Source organism: Mastigoproctus giganteus, chromosome 4 (assembly GCF_048544385.1).
Source record: "Mastigoproctus giganteus isolate SK-2022 chromosome 4, ASM4854438v1, whole genome shotgun sequence".
Classification (NCBI taxonomy): Eukaryota; Metazoa; Arthropoda; class Arachnida; order Uropygi; family Thelyphonidae; genus Mastigoproctus; species Mastigoproctus giganteus.
Window position 1 is genome coordinate 44,215,074 of NC_143578.1, and position 21,639 is coordinate 44,236,712.

General features: G+C 36.6%; 1 protein-coding gene across 3 annotated transcripts in view; it reads left to right on the forward strand.

The window, feature by feature from the left end:
* Nucleotides 1-21,639, forward strand: part of Dd (CTD nuclear envelope phosphatase 1-like protein dullard) — a 124,827-nt gene that overhangs the window by 44,047 nt on the left and 59,141 nt on the right. For 2 of the 3 annotated variants that reach the window (XM_090371522.1, XM_090371520.1), the window contains exon 3: nt 20,925-21,043. In XM_090371522.1, the coding sequence (XP_090227648.1) occupies nt 20,925-21,043 (119 nt within the window). Of the gene's footprint in view, nt 1-14,355; nt 14,362-20,924; nt 21,044-21,639 lie in introns of all 3 variants that reach the window. The other variant, XM_090371521.1, reaches the window with a different exon arrangement.

A 21,639-nucleotide genomic window follows, 5' to 3' on the forward strand; every position in this document is an offset into this window, starting at 1 on the left:
TTATCACTGCCTACATTCCTTACTATCTAGACTTGACAGAACGGATCTTGAGAGCCTTATGAGTATATCAGATATGCTATAAGTAATTTTTAATGTGGCTATCTGTGTTGAAAAACAATCAGGTATACGTTTCTTAACATTTTGTTTAATATTTCATTATAATGGCACTTAAATCACCACCAATATTCGGTTTGTGACATATCTCACCTCGTTATGACACCTTAAGAATAATTTGCAGTAATGTTAAAATAGTATACCACTGAATAGCAATGCTTGAACTGAGTGAAAATGAATCATCGTTGTGTAGATTTCTATCAAACTGAAGGTGTCGTTTCATTATTACTGTATAATCTATTTTTACTTGTTCTTTGTTACTTATTTGATTTATTGAATTTGCTCTGAAGATCCCTTTAAAATGAGTCCAAAATGCTCATGAAATGGAAGAAGAAGTAGCATGGACGTTAAGGCATCAAATATGAACAAAGCGTGAAGAAAACTGTGGGTGGTTTGTATCCAAAATTACCTTTTGTTGGGAAAGCAAGTGCATGATGTATAGAGAAAGATAGTAGAGATTGCAAAACAGTAACTTGTAAAATGTTGAGGAGGATGAAGTGGTCAGTTTACTTAAATTGCGTAATGATTTGACTACTAAAGAACTGCTTGAACTTGAAAACCAAAGAATACAAGATGGAGTTGATGAAATACTAGCACTGGGATGAAATACTTTAGTATGTCTGTCCAAAATTAATTAGTATGAACCAGAGCTGTAATGCTCAATATGTTCTACATTGATATCAATATTTGTAAAATAATAAGAGGAGTTTACCTCAGTATAGTACATAGAACACTTCTGTGTGATACTCTCCAGAATTTGCAATTTTTTCGTTAAAATTTCTTTAATTAATTTTCTTATTTTTAATTGTGTTAAATTGAGTTTTAATTATTTTTTAATTATTTGTTTCTCTAATGTAAGTTTTTTGATTTTTTAATTTTAATTTCTGGAGAGTATCATATGGAAGTGTTTTACGTACTGTATTGAGGTAAATTCCTCTTATTATTTTACAAATGTCCAAAATTAATCGATGTGCCAACAACTTACAAACAGCAACCAAAATTAATAGCAATCAGAGCCATGTCAGCAACTCTTACCCATTTAGAAATTGTGATGGCCAGCTTTGCTCAGAAAAATGAAGACAAAAGAGCAACAGAGTTAACAGGGATGGTAAAAAAAAAAGAGATAATGAACCAGTAGCATTCGTATGTTTTTGTACAAGAGAAGTGCACATGATTTCACTTGTCTCGTATTTTATACTACCTCAGCTTTTCCACTTGCAACAGGATGTTCTTCATTAATTGAAACAACATTTCATTGTTGTTTCAATAATCCTGACTACAATTAATTGAAACAACAACAAAAATTATCATTCTTGTTTATTATTCGGCGCCTCGTAGCCAGGTGGGCAGGAGCAGCAGTGCGTAGCACACGCTTCTTGATTGGACCGGGGTTCGAGCCCATGACCACCAAATACGGAGGATGCGGAAAGGTTTAGGAATGACTACCGCATATCCCCGGAGCAATATGGCCTTAGTTGCTAATGCTCCTAAAAACCAAATAACAACAACTCTTGTTTATTCTATAATTTTCCTTGCTTGCATGATTACAGGCCATTGGATTGCTTCAACATTAGCTAACCACAAACTTTTGGTTGTTATTTTATGTAAAATAGGGAGGTCTTATTCTTTCACTATTACTATATTACAATCTAACAGCTGTTAAATTTAAAATATCTATTATTGTAACATAGGAGTACAGTAGACTCCCGATTAACTGGGTAGTTAGGAAATTTAATTTCCCCAGGTACTCGATTTCCTAGATAATCTGAAAAATAAGCAAAAAATCAGAAGTATGAACAATATGCATTTAATATTTTAAAAAAAAAATTGTATACATACTTATATTCATATGTTCAATTATTTATTGAAAAATTAAAAAACAACTTTATCAGGTCCTGTTAGTGTATTCTATACTTTTGGCTCACAAGCACAATATGCCTGTTGAAGCTTAAGAGATGTTGAAAAAATAGGTAAGTAAATAAGTTTGTTTCTTTGCATCACTGACCTTCCTACCAATGACAGACGTAAGTTATGCAACATCATCTTGTCAACAAGAACAACTTCTTGCTCTGTATAGTCAAGCAGAGCCTCCATATGAAACAAAGTAGTACTTTGCCAGATTTTATTTGTTGGTAATAGATTTTTTTTTTTTTCTTTTTTCTTTCTCTGAGTCTTCATCTCTGTTTGGCTCTTCTTCATTCATAACCATACATACTATTTCATTGTCACATAACATTTCATGGCAGATTAGGAACTTTTATCTGAATTAAACTACTCAACAACTGCATGTTGATGCATTATTGGAATGATTTCTTTGTAAACTAGTCAGAAAAAATTTCACAGTCTGTCCGAGGCGATTTCTCATTGTAGGTAAAATTGGGTAAAATTGAAACATCAATTCCAAAAAAATGCACAAGATTTTTTGCAATCCCAATTCTGTAATTATGGTTTCGAAAAAAATAGTTCAGCAGTGTTTCCACAATATAAAATGGTCAACCTTTGTTTAGGAACTTTGTAACAAGAGGCACTCTGTTCAGTTTCACAGCCTAATGACTTTAGTAAACACTTCCAAGACAAACTCCTTTGTAGCGTTGAAAATTTGTTCTGGTATGAATCCTTCCTCTTCAATGAATTGCTGAAATTGGTGCTTAAATTTGTTTATTGCAGGTTCATCAGAACTGAGTTTCTCACCTTGAACAGTAATTTGTCTAATTCTGTGTCACTGTTTAAATCTTGTCAGCCAATCAGAAGATGCATTAAATTGTCTCAGTAATTTTAACTCTTCAAAAAAATGCTTGGCTTGAGAGGTGCAAATTTCCCAGAAACCGGATTCCCTAGGGCCCTTTGTTGATAAAACCATATAACGATTGCTTTGTTCAGTTCACTGAATGTAGAAGTTCTCACAAATTTTTGTTTTGATACTGCCAGCACCATCTAAAACTCCAGCAAATCCAATTAATTTATCTTTATTCTTTATCGAATATCATACAGTTTGTTCACCAACATTGTACTCTTTCATTAAAGCTGACACCCTTTTCATATTTATGATGAGGTCAAGTTTTTATTATATTGAAAGAACAATTCTTTTTCTTTTTAACATGATGGGTAACTTTAAAACTTTCGAAAAAAACTTAAACAAAATACATATATACCTACTGGACAACTGCAACTCAGTATGCTCGCCTGTTTAACACACGCTAACTAATGAACAGTGAATACATACCTGTTTGTATGTACATGCACCTAAGGATTGAAAGAATCCCTAAGGAATAGGATTGAACAGTAGACTTGCAGTGGCAGAGTATGGGTTTGTATACCCCAAGCAATATTTTTTAAACAAATTTAAAAATAAGTTATTGTAAGTATTTTTTTATTAATTGTAATTGAATTACAATTACAAAATTGTAATTAATTTTTTTAAGACATATCAAAATCAGTCTTCCCCCCCCCAGGTTAATCCACAACTCGGCTAAACTGCTCCTAAATAATCAGGAGTCTGTGGAAAATTGCCATTCATTTAATGAGTTGCTTTCAAGGAACTTAATTCTGTCATTAATGAGCTGTACCTGTTATTTAATCTCTTGTTATTATGATATTTTGTTTTAAAATTGGTGCCTTCCCCCCAAAATTTGTTCTACCATGTGGGAGCATGTACCACCCCTCTTGTACACCCTGTTCTAATTTTAATTCTGAATTTAGTAAGAACCTTAATTCAGTGCATATAATATGAGGAACGGTCAGAGTGGTGTCTGATACTAGCTTTTATTGGAATGGCAAGGTACAAATGCACATTACAACAAGCCATTCCTCTTTCTGAACACACAGTTTCCATCTGTGTACCCATTATTAATAGACCTTGGAAATTTTATTACTTCCAACTCATCAAGCATACTGGCAAAGAGCCGACCTGAGAACAGCATGATTTTCAAATTTATGACTGTGTAGGACCTCCTTCATTTGACAGAAGATCACAAGCCTGAAGGGGTAATGCTAGGCACATTGTCATGATGCAGGATGAATCCATTTCTTGAATGAAGGTATTTTTGGACATTTGCCATGAGGAGATACTTTTGCAGTACATACCAGTTATTTTAGTATGTTTGGGGAAAGGGCATGCAAGAATAATCCCACAACTATCTCAGAATGTTGCATATAGAGTTTTTTTTTTTGGCAGGTGGCTGTATTATAAATTTCTTTTTGGTTGTGAGCTTGTTTAATGTTTCCACTTTTTTTTTTATTGAGCTTAAGGTATCAGGTTCAGACCAGTAAAACCAATTTTAATCTTCCTGAACAATTCAGTTCATCAGTTACACAGAGAGAGCTCACTCTCTCTGTGTAACTGTGTCAGCATGCTCAGATTGGCAGAATGGTGCATTTTGATTTTATTAGCATTCACATCCTTGGGAGGGGGAGGGGGGGTGACCTGGTTTTGGTGCATTATAGCCTCAGTAGCTAATGCACCAATAAAACCCAAACCAAACCAAATGTCCATGGGAACCCATCTTGCAGATGCCATTGACATCTTCCAATGTTAGTATCTGTCAAGTGGGTGCAGGATTTTGTGGTGTGAACCTTGTGAGGTACTGAGAACTTCAGAAATGTCCTGTTGTTGAATGCCTATTCAGTATGATGAGCTTCTATGCAATGCACACTGTCCATTCAGCATCCTTGGCCTACCGGAACTACTTTGTCATCAGCACTCGTACACCTCAGTTTTAGATTATTCACACAGCTGGCATTTAAGTTATTTACCCAGTGCTGTACGGTTCTCTCTGGCACTGTATTTTCACTATATACCTCCACTAGTTGACTGCGAATGTCAGCAGTGGAGATTTCCATATGAACAAAAAATTTGATCACAGCACTGTTTGTTTCTGTGTGTATCCACCATTTTCTTTAGTATTTCAGTGCTGCCTGATGACAAAAGCACAAAACAAGTTAACATTGATGGGAATACTTTCTGGTGGTATGTGAAGACTTCTGCTTTAAGACTAACTGTTCCATTTCCTTCTCTTGCTGTTAGTTTGCATATTCTTGGCTGCCAGTCACTACCTTCTGGTGGCACGTCAAAGTTTTGCTCATAATACCTAATGTATTTCTTAACTAATCATGTGATATTTTATTTATTTATGTATTTATTTATTTTATTTTTTTGAGAAATTCCAGTTTTTGTTGCTGAGTGTAAGTTTTTAGACAAAATATTCTAAACACAATGATTTCTTACAAAAATATAGTGTCCCGTCAAGTGAAAGATGATTTTTTTTTTTTTTTTTTTATCATGGCAGAGTTGCATGCTATGTTATTTTAATTTCTGCTTATTTTTGATATATAAGAATTGTGGTGAAACCTTATATTTCTTTATGACCCTCACCTATATGAAACTGGTGGATCTTGGTGAAATGGTTTCCATATGTGATTCAAACATTGGGAAATGAATTAAAGCTTAAACTAAAAATGACTAAGTTAAGTTAAAAAACATTTCCAAAATGGTAAAGTGTACTCAAAACTTTCTTTGTCCATTTTGTTAAAGATAAATTAAGGGCAGTACAAAAACACATTGCTAACTTAAAACTTAGGGTTTCGGCCAAACCTGTCTTCTGCCAATGTGAGAATGGAGCAGAATTTTGATGAGGAAACAGTGTGCCAAACTTTAATAGGGGAAGCCACATGTTCATAACATCAAATGCGATTTCTCATTCTAAATTTCTCACGTGGACGTGTTCTAGGGCCATGCATTGGAAATGTCTGCTGGTAATCTAGCATTTAGCAACAAAATATTGTTGAATTGAAGTACTTTAATGGCCAAAGCTTAATAAATTTTTAATTTCATTTTAATTTGTGAGCAGAAGGACATGTGAGGGTGATCGTGGATTTATTTACTCATGGAGAATGCTTCGTTAACTTCGCATAACCGCTAAGTTCTGATTGTGAGAATTCAGATGTGAAAATATAAGAATGTTAATAAATTCCCTTTTAAAACTGGTTGTTGTGCTATGAGTTTAATTTTTGTGTCTGTGCAGTGTGTTTGTTTGGTACAGTTAAATACTTTTCCTAGATTTCCATTTGAAGTGAAAGAAAGCTTGATCTTCATGCTGTGGAAGACTTCTCGAGCAACAAGCAAATTGGCCGTGGAAAGGGAGAATGACATAATGTGTATTTGCATTAAGACTATTATGGCTTGGAATATGGTTAAGGGGGAAGGCAAAAGAATTGGACTGGTTTTGAATGCTGTTGACAGTGTAACTACCATTACATCAGCCTGTAGTACTCACTCAACTGTTTGAACCATCCCTGTGATATAGTAGAGACATTTCAAATCTCTGATCTGTAGGGACTTCCCCTGAATCAAAGGAAGATCTGAGTATTATAGCTGAAGGTTTGATTACTTTTTTGTTGCTTTTTTTAATAATTAATTGAGTATATTCCATCAGTCCCCAGGTGTCTTGCCTGGTTTTACTATTTTAGAATCAGTGTCATTCTTAACCTAGAGTATAACTGCACTGCCCTCTCCCCACCATAGCTGTTCTTTTTGTATATATTGTATTCATTGCAGTCATTTGGCCTGTGAAATGCCTCTACTCGCCTTTTTGTTTTCCCAGTGCTTAAATTGCATCATAGTGGTGCCATATTGTACTGGCAATCTTTGTCTACTGGTTGTACTTTGGAATATGTACTTCTTGACCAAGGGCATACTTCTGCCATCATGTTTGTTCTTTCTGTACCTATTGTACTCACCATATTCAAATTCTGCATCTAGATGTCAAAATGATGCCATGTTTCTGATATTCCTATAATGTCAGCATTCACTGACTTGATCAGTACTTCAAATTCATCAAGTTTATTTACTATGCCCCTAGCATTAGTGTATAATGAAGTGTACATGCTCTTATTTGTGTTTTTATAACTCTAACACAGTACATATAATTGCTGATGCCATGTGGACCTTAGTGGCCTTTGTGATCCCTTCCCACCAACCAAAGCCAATTGCATGTCCCAACGAAAGCAGTGCAAGAATCACATCTGCCTATACTTGTGGTTGGCATTAAACACCCACCCCAGCCTAAGCAGCTTTTCGAAAAAAACACCAAGTATTGACTCAATAGCATCAGCAAATATTCTTGTACCCTTTCTGTTCAAATGTATTTCATCTCTTCCCTTCTTTCTACTAATAAAAACAAATTTTCAATCGAATTGCAGAAATGTGCATTTAGGCCTTAGCTGCCCATGACTCATTAAGTTCTTATCACAACATCATTTGTAAACAAAGACAAACCCTACTGGGAAAAATGCTTTCCCGTGAGTTGCACAATCTCTCCAGAGCCAAGTTGTTTGACAAGGCTATCATCATTAATTCCCTCCTGTAACACATGGCTTTTCCTCAACATCACCTCATATTTGTTAATATAGCTTCAAATTATCTATGCTTGATATCTTTAGTACTAGCATAGCAGACATACCCTGATCAGAGCTGGAACTAGGCAATCCTATGCCTGGGGCAAAAGTGAGAGAGAGAGAGAAAATCTTTATTACGTAAGAAAAGAAAAAGATGGTTACAACAGGTAACTTAATGTTGCAACCGATCCATCACAGCGCACAGACCAGGGATTTACAATGCCAAGACATACAAAGTGAAGTAAAAAGAAAAAAAAAAAACTCAGTCCAACTAATGTCATTGCATGGAAAGCACCTTCTTTCCATATCTTTTATCACATGTGAATTTGTTAAAATCTGCATCAAGGTTGTAGACCTGCAAGAACATCTGAAAAGGGAGGATCGATCTGCCAGGAAAAGTCTCGAATTCTGGGCACAAGGCAGTGATAGGGATTCTCTAGCAGCATGTATCCCATGTGGATGGCTCAGAGATAAGTCCCGCAACCATTGTCACTGTGACGACCAACCTCCAGGAATCAGTAAGCTCGGAGAGACAGGGAACTCCCATTGCATTTGCTAATGCTGCTGTTCTAGCTTGGGGCGGCAGATTGGATTTCCAATTGGACCATTTCAGTAGCCAATATTCAGATGCAATGAGAGTACTCCCCCATAGGTAGTCAATCTTTAAGAATTTATAAAAATTACTATTGCAACGATATGATTTGCATATTAATGCAAATTAATATTAATAAATATTTAATATAATATATACATTAGCATTAGCAAAGGCACATGATGCAAGAAAGCAAGCTTATATAGCATTAGCCAAAAAAAAAAAAACCCTTATTTCACCCATCCACTTGCTCCAAATGTTTGTCGAGTTCTGCCTTGAATCTGTTTAAGCTATCAACTTCTACAACGACAGATTAGCATTAGCATTTAGCATTAGTAGAGGCATTTGATGCAAGAAAGCAAGCTTATGCAGCATCAGCCAAAAAAAAAGAAAAAAAAAAAAAAAAAAACCCACTTCCACTTCACCCCTCTGTTCGTTCAAAATACCTGTCCAGCTGAGCCTTAAACTTATTTAGGCTATCAACCTCCACCACAAGGGATGGCAATCTGTTCCACCAACCAACCACCCGCTGGCTAAAGGCAAATTTCCGCACGTCTATCCTACATCTGTCTTTCCTCAATTTGAATTTATGCCCTCTCAGGTGATTTTTCTGAGCTAGAGGAAGAATCCCATCAGCATTGAGCATGCTTAAACCATTCAAGGCTTTATACACCTCTATCAGATCACCTCGCTGGTGCCTAGTCTCCAGACACTGTAATTTGCAAAACTTAAGCCTTTCTTCGTAAGAGCACCCCTTTGTTCCATTCACTAATCTCGTTGCCCTTCTCTGTACTCGTTCCAGCAGCTCTACGTCCTTCTTGAAATGAGGCCTCCAGACCTGTATACAGTACTCTAGGTGTGGCCTGACCATTGCCTTATACAAGGGAATAATCACCTCCTTATCCCTGCTGGAAAAATTCCTGTATATCATTGACAATACTCCATGAGCTACTCTTGCAGCCCGTCTGCACTGCTCAGAGAACTTCATATCTGCCTGCACAATCACCCCCAAGTCCCTTTCATTCTCTACCACTGTCAGTGTAGTACCACAGAGTTGATACGTTGCTCTGGGGTTGCTGTTTCCCATGTGTAGTACTTTACATTTGTCAATGTTAAACTTCATTTGCCACCTCTCAGCCCATCTGCTCAACCTTTCCAGATCCTGTTGCAGCAGCATAGTGTCAGTAGTGTCCTTGACAACCCTGCCAACCTTTGTATCATCTGCAAACTTGGACATTAAGCTTGATATACCATCATCAATATCATTTATAAATACAGAAAACAATAATGGACCCAACACTGAGCCCTGAGGGCCTCCACTAATAACATTAGTCCACGATGAGCAGTGTCCATTGATTACCACTCTCTGTCTTCTCCCCCTCAACCACCCCTTTATCCATAGCAGAAATTTGCCTCCAATGTCACACTGCTCCAATTTGTGTAGCAGTCTTCCATGTGCAACAGTATCAAAAGCCTTTCTAAGATCCAAGTATATAATATCAAAGTTATTCCCTGCATCCAGTTCTTTTGTGACTGCATCATAGTATCCAATCAAGTTGGTCAGGCAAGACTTCCCCTTAACAAAACCATGCTGTGTCTGAGCTATAACTGAAGTCTTGTCTAAATGATCCTGCAGTGCTTCTTTAACCAGTGCCTCCATTAATTTTCCTGGAACAGAAGTTAAGCTCACAGGTCTATAATTACTTGTGTCAGCCTTTGATCCTCCTTTGTGAATTGGGGTCACATTTGCACATTTCCAGTCTATGGGTACCTCCCCTGAGTCCAAGGAAGCTCTCATAATTATGGCTAAGGGTTTGCTTACTTCCTTTGCTGCCTCCTTTAATATAACTGGATAGATCCCATCCACCCCGGGTGCCTTTCTTGTGTTTATCTTCAACAGTTTCTCCTCCACTTTACTCCCAGTTATTTCAAGATTCTGTAGCTTACTGCTAGAGTTGAATACACCTCTGGCATTCCCCTTGCTGAATAACTCCTCATGTGTGAATGTCGATGCAAAATATTCATTTAGTTTGTTAGCTACCTGAGCAGGATCATCAACAGTTGACCCATCAATATCAAGTGGACCAATCTGATTCATCCCCTTCCTTCTAGAGTTTACATAAGTAAAGAACTCTTTGCTGTTTTTCTTTGCATCCCTTGCCAAGGATTTCTCGTAATCTGCCTTCGCCTGCCTAACCTCCTTTGTAACTTGGTTGCATATCAACTTGTATCTATCATAGGCTTCTGTGTCATGTGTTAATTTGTAAGTATCCCATGCATTTTTCTTCTCTGCCATATGCCTCATTAGTTCATCTGACATCCATTTTGGCCTAAACCTTGAACAATATTTCTTAGTTGGTATGTAAAGCCTAGTAGCTTCCAAGATAAGTTCTTTGAATGCTTCCCATTTTGAATTTGCTGTTGGTAACATCATCAGTTGGTCCCACTGTATAGAATTTAAATACTGTCTCAGTCCATCGTAGTCGCCTTTACGGAAGCAATAACCCTTCCCTTTACCCCTAATGGTAGTTACCTCTTTCAGTAAATCCCACTTCAGCACACTGTGATCACTGCCACCTAGTGGTTCATTTATCTGCAGATTCTTAATGCATGAAGAATCACTGCTGATAATCAAATCAAGAGTATTACTCCCTCTAGTTGCCTCCCGAACATGCTGATGTAGAAAACAATCATCCAATAAATCCACAAAAGCCCTGCTAGTGTGTGAGTAACCAGCCCCCAAATTCCAGTCAATATCTGGGAAATTAAAATCTCCCATTATAAGACTCTCAGATTTACTGGCCCACTCTATTTCCCTGTACAGTTCCTTATTATACTCATCAGAGTCATTAGGCCTATAGCACACTCCTACTCTCAATTTTGATCTCCCAATGCTTATGTCACACCAAACTGACTCAACACTGCACTGTCCAGCGATGTCGACTGGCTTCACTTCCTTAGTTTTTATGTGTTTCTTAACTAATAGCATAACCCCTCCCCCCTTCCTATCCTGTCTATCCTTTCTGTAGACGTTGTACTCCCCAAATTGCAGTTCTGCATCCCTTATATCTGTGTGACACCACGTCTCTGATATCCCAACAATATCTGCCTTTGATGTTTTGAGCAATACCTCAAATTCATCAAATTTATTTACTAAACTCCTAGCATTGGTGTACACGCAAGTATACCTGCACCTGTTTCTATTCTTAGCTACCCTAACACAACCCATGTGTTTACTTGTACCGCAATGGCTCCCAGCAGTCTCTGAAATACCATGCATCTTGTTTTTCGGGCTTCTGCTCATTCTAATAGAAGCAGTGCAAGAATATCTTTCACCTCTGCCAGTGGCTACTGTCAATCTATTGGTCTTTGTCTCCCCCCAAGCTAGCAGTTTTCCGACCCACCTAACACTGCCTCGATAGCATCAGCAAATATTCTTGCACCCTTTCTATTTAAGTGTATCCCATCCCTGTAGAAGCAATCTCTCCTGTTAACAAGTACAGTCCAGGCTGAAAAAAATTCTACCCCTTGAGCCTTGCACAATCTTTCCAGGGCCGAATTGATCGACAAGGCTCTCATCATATACTCCCTCCTATCATGTCTGGGCAGAATTGCAGACACTTTCAAATTCAACCCTATTTCACGGCTTTTTTTCATCAGTGACCTGTACTTGTTAAGTAATTCTGCCGGTCTCCTACTCTTAATATCATTAGTGCCAACGTGTACAACTATATCACCTTTTGTGCCCTTAAAAGATGATATTCGCTCTACAACGTCCTCAACCTTTGCCCCTGGCAGACATACCCTGGTCCTGTTCCACCTATCTTTTTTACAAAGCATGTTCCCCGTTTCCCTGACAATAGAGTCACCAACAACTACTAGTTCCTTCGGGACCAGCGCATTCTGCCTTGGGGGTTGTCTCTGTGTCACGCGATGCCCAAGTGCAAGCTCTGGCGTTGATGTGGGCAGCTGAGAGCTTGATGGGCCCCTCAATTTAGTTTCTTCGAGGGCATCCACCCTGTCCTTCAAGCTCTCATATAGGCCCACAAGAACGCCGAGTTGTTGCCTGATATCGATACACTCCTTGCATCGCGCACACACAAAGACATCCCCCTTGGCAGTATCATGTCCCGTACCCGATTGCTCTGCAAACATCAAGCAAACAGTGCATTTTATAAGGCTGTGAGTCAAAGGACAACTGCCCCCCTCAGTTCTGCTCTGAGCCACAGCGCTTCCATTAGCTTGAGCCTTTTGCTTTGCTGCTCTGGTCTGAGTCATGATTCTATTAATTTATTAATTAATTATAATTAATTATGTTATGTTATTAATTATGTTAAATATAATTAATTATATTACGTTTGTAATCTAAGTCGTTATATGTATTTATTTAAACGTACAATTTAACTGCTAACGAAGTTCAACTAACGCTATCTAGTACGGCATACAACTATCGTATCACAATGGCGGGAAAATTACGAACGTAGCGGAGTTGAAACACGTGGAAACCTTAACCGATACTTTTATGCAATTACAAGGCCGAGTAAAGAATAAATACACCAAGTTATTAAGAAAATCACAAAATAATGTTATACTACTAAATTTAAATCAAAAGTTTTAGAAAAACAATAATTTCAAATCAATAAATAAGAAAAATCCACTTAGCGGCTTGGAACACGACCGTCTCTAGTAGCCTCGTCAACAGTCAATGCTGACGAGGCAATCAACCACCCGCTGGCTAAAGGCAAACTTCTGCACATCTATCCTACAACCGTCTTTCCTCAATTTGAATTATGCCCTCTCAGGCGATTATTCTGAACAAGAGGAAGAATCCCATCAGCATTGAGCATGCTCAAACCACCATTCAAGGCTTTATACACCTCAATCAGATCACCTCGCAGGTGCCTAGTCTCCAGACACTGTAATTTGCAAAACTTAAGCCTTTCTTTGTAAGAGCAACCCTTTGTTCCATTCACTAATCTTGTTGCCCTTCTCTGTACTCGTTCCAACAGCTCTACATTCTACATGATAAAATACAGCCCTACAATAAAATATATACAATATATAAAGCATTCTTTGTTCTATCAATTCCATATCTCCGGAGCAATATGGCCTTAGTTGCTAATGCTCCTAAAAACCAAACAACAACCACCACCTGCAGAATTGATAAAACATGATTTTTCAAACTTTCAATTTCTGTTGAAATATCTGATGCATTTAAATCTTTGTTGTATTTTAATGCAAGTGAAGTTCCAAATAGATATTGAAAATCTGAAGAAATAGTATTTGGTTTTTCAAATCTAGTACTTAAGCCCTTCATCAGAACTTCCAAAACATTTAATTTCAATTCAAAAATTGTTGCTCAGCAGATAAATTGAAATTGTCTGAAGAGTCATAAAGTATGATTTTGTTTTTCCTTCTTCTTTCGTCCGGAAATGTAGCTGGTATATCCATTTTTTTTCTGCTGTTATAGCAGCATATCCAAAAATATCTTGAAATTCACTTTTCCATATTTCTTGGAGAGTTTTTATCAATCCGCATATTAACTGGGAAGGGTTACATTATGCAAAGCTTCGTAGCTTGCAATGCTTTATTTACAAAGAATTTTATTCCATATAGCCAATCTGCATAAAAATGGATAGTCTATTTGTAAAAGCAGCCTGAGCAGTACTGATAGTTCTGCATTTGTAGACGTATCTTCAATATGAAAACTTCATGAACTTTTGTTATTTGTAAGAACGAAGTTTTTTAGCTCGTTCTTTGGACAACCATCTTGTATCTGTATGTCCTTTAAGTGAAATCTTAAAAGTATCTTTTTTTTTTTTTTTTTTTTTTGGCTGATGCTATATAAGCTAACTTTCATACATCATATGCCTATGCTAATGCTAACTTCTGTTAGCATTAGCATAGGCATAGGCATTGAAGATGTGCACATCTCTACTGTTCATAAGGGTGGTTCAGAGGGTAAGCTAGATGACTACAGGTCTTTAAGTCTTGATATCAGTGTAGCTATAAGACACTCACAGCATAGATTTGTATACAAGTAGAGATCATTCCTGATCATTGATTAGTACTGTGAAGTTATCATAAAGGAACTGGATGCAAAAAATAATTTTGATGTCACATATTTAAAGTTTTTGATACCATGCCACATGAATGATTTTTGTATATTGGTGTGTACAAAAATTTTATATATTAACTTGTCCCTAATGCATCATTAGGATGCATTAGGGGCAAGTTAATACTGTGTATATAGAGAGGGTTAAGTGGTAGGAGATAGTGTACAGGTATATCTGGCACCTCCGTAGCCGGGTGAGCAGGAGCAGCAGTGCACAGCACACGCTTCTTGATTAGACTGGGGTTCGAGCCCATGACCACCAAATACGGAGGATGCAGAAAGGTTTAGGAATGACTACTGCATATCCCGAAGCAATATGGCCTTAGTTGCTAATGCTCCTAAAAAAAAAACCCAAAAAATAACAGGTATATCTCTTTTTTAACAACAGTTAGGTTCTTCAAAAATAAGTTAAGTGAATGGCAATTTCCCATGTTGAAATGTTAGGTGCATTCCTTGAAAAAGAAATAATTGATAAATTTTAAATGACACAGTTTTTAGAGCATAATACAATAATAGAGAAAGAACTGTATTTGCCTGTTTTCCATAAATGGTATAATAACTGTATAATTATATAACAGCACAATAATAAGTGTGAACTGTGCAGCATTGGTTTATTTACATTGAAACCATCAATGTTAAGCTCTAACTATGGAAGTAAAATTGGGAGGAAAAGACATAACACAAAAACTGTCAAGGCTCTTCACAAAGTGCATTAGAAAAGGTGTAACACCTAAGCAGTGGAATAATGCAATCATAGTTTTGCTGCATAAGAAAGGAGATAAATCAGAAATCGGAAATTATAGACCAATTAGCTTGTTATCCCACGTCTGCAAGTTGTTCACAAGGGTCATTACTAACAGATTAGAAAGAATACTTGATGAGAATCAACCGAAAGAGCAAGCTGGCTTTAGGACAGGATTCTCAACTATGGATCACCTTCACATAATATTACAGCTAATGGAGAAAGCAAATGAACATAAAACACCATTATGCTTGGCATTTGCGGATTATGAAAAGGCATTTCATAATCCACAAATGACTCCATACAGCATAAGACATTTCCATATTTGACTCCATACAGCATAAGGCAATGTTTCAGGCACTGGAAAGACAAGGCATTGATGCCCCATATATGATTTTGAAGAAAATGTATGAGAATGCTATCTCCTTTATTAGATTAGACAAAGACAGTAGGAAATTTAAAATCGAGAAAGGAGTTCGACAAGGAGACACAATATCTCCTAATCTGTTTACTTCTGCCCTTGAGGAAGCTTTCAGAAGATTAGACTGGTCGCAGAAAGGAGTCAATGTGAATGGAGACTACCTAAACCATTTACGATTTGCAGATGACATTGTGGTCATAAGCCACAATCCCAAAGAATTAGAGGAAAATCTTAATCAGTTATCACAGTTAGTAAGGATTTTGGACTAAAGATGAATATGGCTAAAACAAAAGTAATGATGAACAAGTATGTCACAGAAAGGGACATAATGATTGAAGGAGCAGTAATTGAAAAGGTGGAGTCATATACTTATCTGGGACAAGTTATTAGCTGTAATAATGATAAATGGCTGGAAGTCAAGAAAAGAATAAATTTTGGATGGATAGCATTCAGGAAATATAGTCACGTACTGAAGAGCAATATCCCAGTTTGTCTGAAACGTAAAATAATGAACCAATGTATACTTCCCACCATGACTTATGGAAATGAAACTTGGGCACTCACCAAAAGAATGGAAGAGAAGCTGAGAACTACACAGCGAAGAATGGAACGAATTATATTGGGAATCAGACTGTTAAATAAGAAGAGAAACACATGGATTAGGCAGCAAACTCAAGTAAAGGACATTCTTATCAAAACTAAAGAACTAAAATGGTCTTGGGCAGGACACATAGCTCGAAGACATGATGACAGACGGACTAAGAAAATAACAGAATGGTACCCAAGAGGAGCTAGAAGAAAACCTGGAAGACAACGGCAGAGATGGATAGATGAAATTCATGAGTTTGTGGGTAGTAAATGGATGGCCATTGCACAAAACAGAAGGAACTGGAAAGTTGCTGGAGAGGCCTTCATCCTGCAGTGGATTGAAAATGGATGATGATGATGGAAGTAAAAAGAGAAAATTACAAAAAATTGTACATTTTTTATTGACATCTATGTATTCTTTTTGTACACTCATTCTGCTGCTGCTCCTTTTGCGTATCGTCATCTTTCACAGAAAATATGGCCACTACAGTTTCTAAATTGGTAAAAGCTTCTGATGTGTCCTTGATTGTTATTAATTTTGTGGGCTATAGCCTTAGCATTTCTTCACACTTGCACAGTCTCAGACAGTTTTTAAGTCAGATTTTTTCTGTGTATAAAACACATCAGCCTCCTCAACATGATTCAAGCTTCTTTTTTTTTTATCTGCTATGTTTCTTTGCATATCATGTGTCTGAAGTAATTCTGAATATAGTCATTCCATAGTTTTCTCCAAGCTCTGTTCGCATTTGATGTCCTTCCATGTTATTTCTTCTTTTCGCAAGTGTTTTTGATCTTTTTTTTTTAATGGATGCAGCAGTGGCGGATTTAGCACTTGAGAGGCTCCAGGCGCAATTCGATTTTGAGGCCCTCTAAATATTTTCCGTATCACTACAGTGTGCATTCTATGCACACGTTTTTACTATAGCACGCACTTTAGATTTGGTGTTGCGATTTTAATAATTTTGGTTGCGCAATTCTTTCATACATATTTTAACTAATGTTTAAATGAAAAAATGACACAACTACCATCCCTCCCAAATCTAACATTAATACATAAAATTAATACATAAAATCTAGCATTAATGATAATAGTATTCTACTTCAGATTCACTTAGTTTGCATAGATATTTCATATAATATGTGGGGATATTCGGATAAGAATTTACTAACTTCTCATATTAAATTATAGTTTTATTCAGTAACAGTAATAAAGATGAGTGTAAAAATTTAAAATGAAACGAATTTTTTTTTTTTTTTTGAGACCTGAGATCTGAGGCCCCCTCGATTTAAGAGGCCCCAAAGGCGCACCTCGTGCACCTGTACAGAAATCCGCCACTGGGATGCAGAACAGGGCTGTGAAAACAAAGTTAAATGAACCAAAATGTCATTGAGCAGGGTATACTTATAGTTAGAAATGGCTCCTGCTCTTTATAGATTAGCATTGTAAGTGAGTATCATGGAAATTGATGTTGGGTCACCTATTGTTTTTGTTATTTATTAATGGTATTGCTATAGGTATTTCAAGTTTCATTCTAAGTTTGCTGATGAAACAAAGGTAATCAAGGGTGCTTAATGACATTAATCATAGTACTTTAGAACCTTTCTTAAGGGATAGTTTTTCTTCACTTCCCACATCAGCCACTGACTTTTTCCCTTGAAATGCTGTTGGCTATTTCATCTCGTACTATCTATATTCTCACTTTTCTGCAACCCATTTTGGCACTCTTTGTCATTGATTCCATCTAAATAAATAAGATCATCATCATTTAATAGCTTTTGCCCTGCATTTACTAGTGAGGTTTTACTATATGCTACTTCAGCAAGATCTAGATAAACTAGGGGTGTGTGTGTGTGTGTGTGTGTGTGTGTGTGTGTGTGTGTGTGTGTGTGTGTGTGTGTGTGTGTGTGTGCGCGCGTGCTGAAAAATGGGAGTTGAGATATAACATTGATAAATGCAGGGTACTGAATTTTGTGTGTCCTAATAATGGGGGATTTTAACTCCCCAGATATTGACTGGAACTTGTGGGTTGGTCACTCACACTTTAGCAAGACTTTTGTGGATTTATTGGTTGATTGTTTTCTGCAGCAGCATGTTCGAGAAGCAACCAGAGAGAGTAATACTCTTGATATGGTTATCAGCAGTGATTATTTGTGCATTAAGAATTTGCAGATAAAGGAACCACTGGGTGGCAGTGATCACAGTCTACTAATGTGGGATTTTCTTAAAGATATTATTACCATCAGGGGTAAAGGGAATGTTTTTGCTTCTGTAAAGGTGATTACAGTGGTCTCAGACAGTTTTTAAATTCTATACAGTGGGACCAACTGATTATGTTACCAAGAGCAAATTCTAAATGGGAAGCATTCAAGGAATTAATCGTGGAAGCTACTAGGCTTTTCATACCGATTAAGAAATACTGTTCGGGATTCGGGCCTAAATGGGTGTCAGGTGAACTAATGAGACTCATGGCAGAGAAGAAAAATGCATGGGATGCATATAAATTATCAAGTGATACAGAAGCCTATGGTAGATATAAGCTAGTCTGTAATCAAGTCACAAAGGAGATTAGGCAAGCAAAGGTAGATTATGAGAAATCTTTGGCAAAGGATGCCAAGAAAAATAGCAAGGACTTCTTTACTTTACTTGTATAAACTCTAGAAAGAAGGGGGGGGGGGTGAATCAGATTGGCCCACTTGATATCAATGGTTCGATTGTTGATGATCCTGCTGAGGTAGCTGACAAACTGAATGAGTACTTTGCATCTACATTCACACATGAGGAATTCTTTAGGGAAGTGGAGGATAGAAGTTTATTAAACTCTAACAGGGAACTTAATGATTTTGTAATAACTGAGAACAAAGTGGAGGAGAAATTGTTGAAGTTAAACATAAGAAATGCACCTGTGGTGGATGGGATCTATCCAGTTATATTAAAGGAGGCAGCAAAGGAAGTAAGCAAACCCTTAGCCATAATTATAAGAGCATCCTTGGACTCAGGAGAAGTCCCCACAAACTGGACATGTGCAAATGTATCCCCAATTCACAAAGGGGGATCAAAGGATGACACGAGTAATTACAGACCTGTTAGTTTAACTTCTGTTCCGGGTAAAATAATGGAGTCACTGGTTAAAGAAGCATTGCAGGATCATCTAGACAAGACCGCAGTAATAATTCAGACACAGCATGGGTTTGTTAAGGGAAAGTTCTGACCAATTTGATTGGATACTATGATGTTGTCACAAAAGAACTGGATGCAAAAAATAATTTTGATATCATATACTTTGATACGTTTCTGCACGTAAGAATACTGTACGAATTGGAGCAGTATGGCATTAAGGGATGGTTGAGTGGGAGAAGACAGAGTGGTAATTAATGGACACTGCTCTACGTGGCCTATGTTATTAGTCCCACCAGGGTTTAGTGTTGGGCCCGTTGTTGTTTTTGCTATTTATCAATGATATTGATGAAGGTATATCAAGCTTAATATCCAAGTTTGCAGATGATACTAGGATTGGCAGGGTTATGAATGACAGTGTGCTACTACAACGGAATCTAGAAAAGTAGGACTGAGAAGTGGCAACTGAAGTTTAACATTGACAAGTGCAAAGTACTGCATATGAAATGGATTTTTTTTTTTTTTTTTTTTTTTGCTGTGTGATGCTACATAATCTTGCTTTTTTGCATCACATACCTCTAATACTAGACATGCAGAAACATTTCTGGCACAGACAGAGAGGTAATTATTGCATTTTATAAAAACAATGGTTAGGCTATATCTTGACTACTGCACACAAGTTTGGAAACTTCATTTTAGGAGGAGTGTAGATCTGTTCAAAATGATGCAGAAATGAGCAAAAAAAATAAGTTGGGGAACAGAAAAGGATAATCTTATGAAGAAAGACTGACAGCTTGTGAATTGAAGCAACTGGAAACTAGGCATCTTCGTGGTGACTTAATTGAAGTGTTTAGGGCTTTAAAGGGGCTGCATAATTGCTGTTGGCATCTTTACTCTTTCTCAGATGACACACACAAGGGGATAAATTTAAACTGAAAAAAGAATAGTTGTGGAATTTGACTTTAGGCAGAGAGAAAGTGATTGTTGGAATAAGTTTCCATCAGTGTTGCGGAAATGGGTAGTTTGAATAAATTTAAAAGTGGATTTCAGAAATTATTAAAAGGAATGTGCATATGAAGAGGATAGAAGAGTTTTTTTTTTTTTTTTTTTGTTTGTTGCTCTATAAGCTTTCTTTCTTGTATCATTTTGCTAATGCTAATAATTTATTAACAACTCTATTATAATGACATTCTTCATTTCCATTTATGTTGAACTCTTAATTGATTTGTTTGAAGGATTGATTATTTTGCTTCTGTATGACTTAAAATTATTATTAAAATTTTGTTGTATCAAAAAGTTTGAGGATCACTATTGTAAACAATTGCTTTTCACCAGTGATCACGAAAAGTGTTGGCGCCTCCGTAGCCAGGTGGGAAGGAGCAGCAGTGCGTAACACACGCTTCTTGATTAGACCGGGGTTCGAGCCCGTCACCACCAAATACGGAGGATGCGGAAAGGTCAGGGAATGACCACCGCATATTCCCGGAGCAATATGGCCTTAGTTGCTAATGCTCCTAAAAACCAAATAACAAACAAACAAACAAACGAAAAGTGTTATTCTCTGTGGAAAATAAATTATAAGTGTTAAGACTTGATAAAAGTGAACCATTATATAAAAAAAAAAAAAAATGTTAATTAATAAATTCTTGGTTATGAGTTGTCATTCTCTTGTAAGTTGTTTGACTCTAGTAACTCCTAGTAACTCATTTTTCAAATAATCTCCTAATTTATTCCTTATTTCCATTTGTTATATAATGGAGTTCACTATATTAATACTAAGTTGAGAGGTAATAACATTTTCAAAAGTTATTTCTTTCCCTTTTTTTTTTTTTTTTTTTTTTTTAGATCTTGTAAAAAGAAAAATCTTAGTGTTGGATCTTGATGAAACACTTATTCATTCACAACATGATGGTGTTATTCGTCAAATGGTAAAGCCTGGAACTCCTCCAGACTTTGTTTTAAAGGTAAGATCTAGTATTCAATGCTACTTTTAATTATTATATGTAATCTGTTTATTGCCACATTGAGTGATAATGATTTAATAAAAGTTTAATGAAAGAGGCTGTATTCCTGTGTACGGTGTTATGATCTAGAGGGGAATGAGAGGAAAGTGTAAATAGAAAAGCAATATACAGTATTTTATAAATGTAATAAGAATTGTGTGAGCAAAGACACATAGACACAATGGTTATAGAAATAGTATCATTTGCCCTTCATTAATTGAAGCATCAGTTCTTCCATAAGTGAGATCAATATAAAACTGGACAGGATTCAGGCCCAGCTAATATAATTTACCCAGGAAATCACTTTCATGGGTAAATTTTGTTATCAGATTACCGATTTTTTAATTGGGCTCCTCTTTTGTAGTGAATGGTATATATTTTCTGTATCCTTGTAGATGTCTGAAGATAACTGTTTAACTTAATGTAAATGAATACTAATAACAGTGTAATTCTACTTTAAAAATCTTGAGTCACAATTAAGAAATCATTGTATTCATTAGCATTAGTAGAGGCATACGACGCAAGAAAGCAAACTTATGCAGCATCAGTCAAAAAAA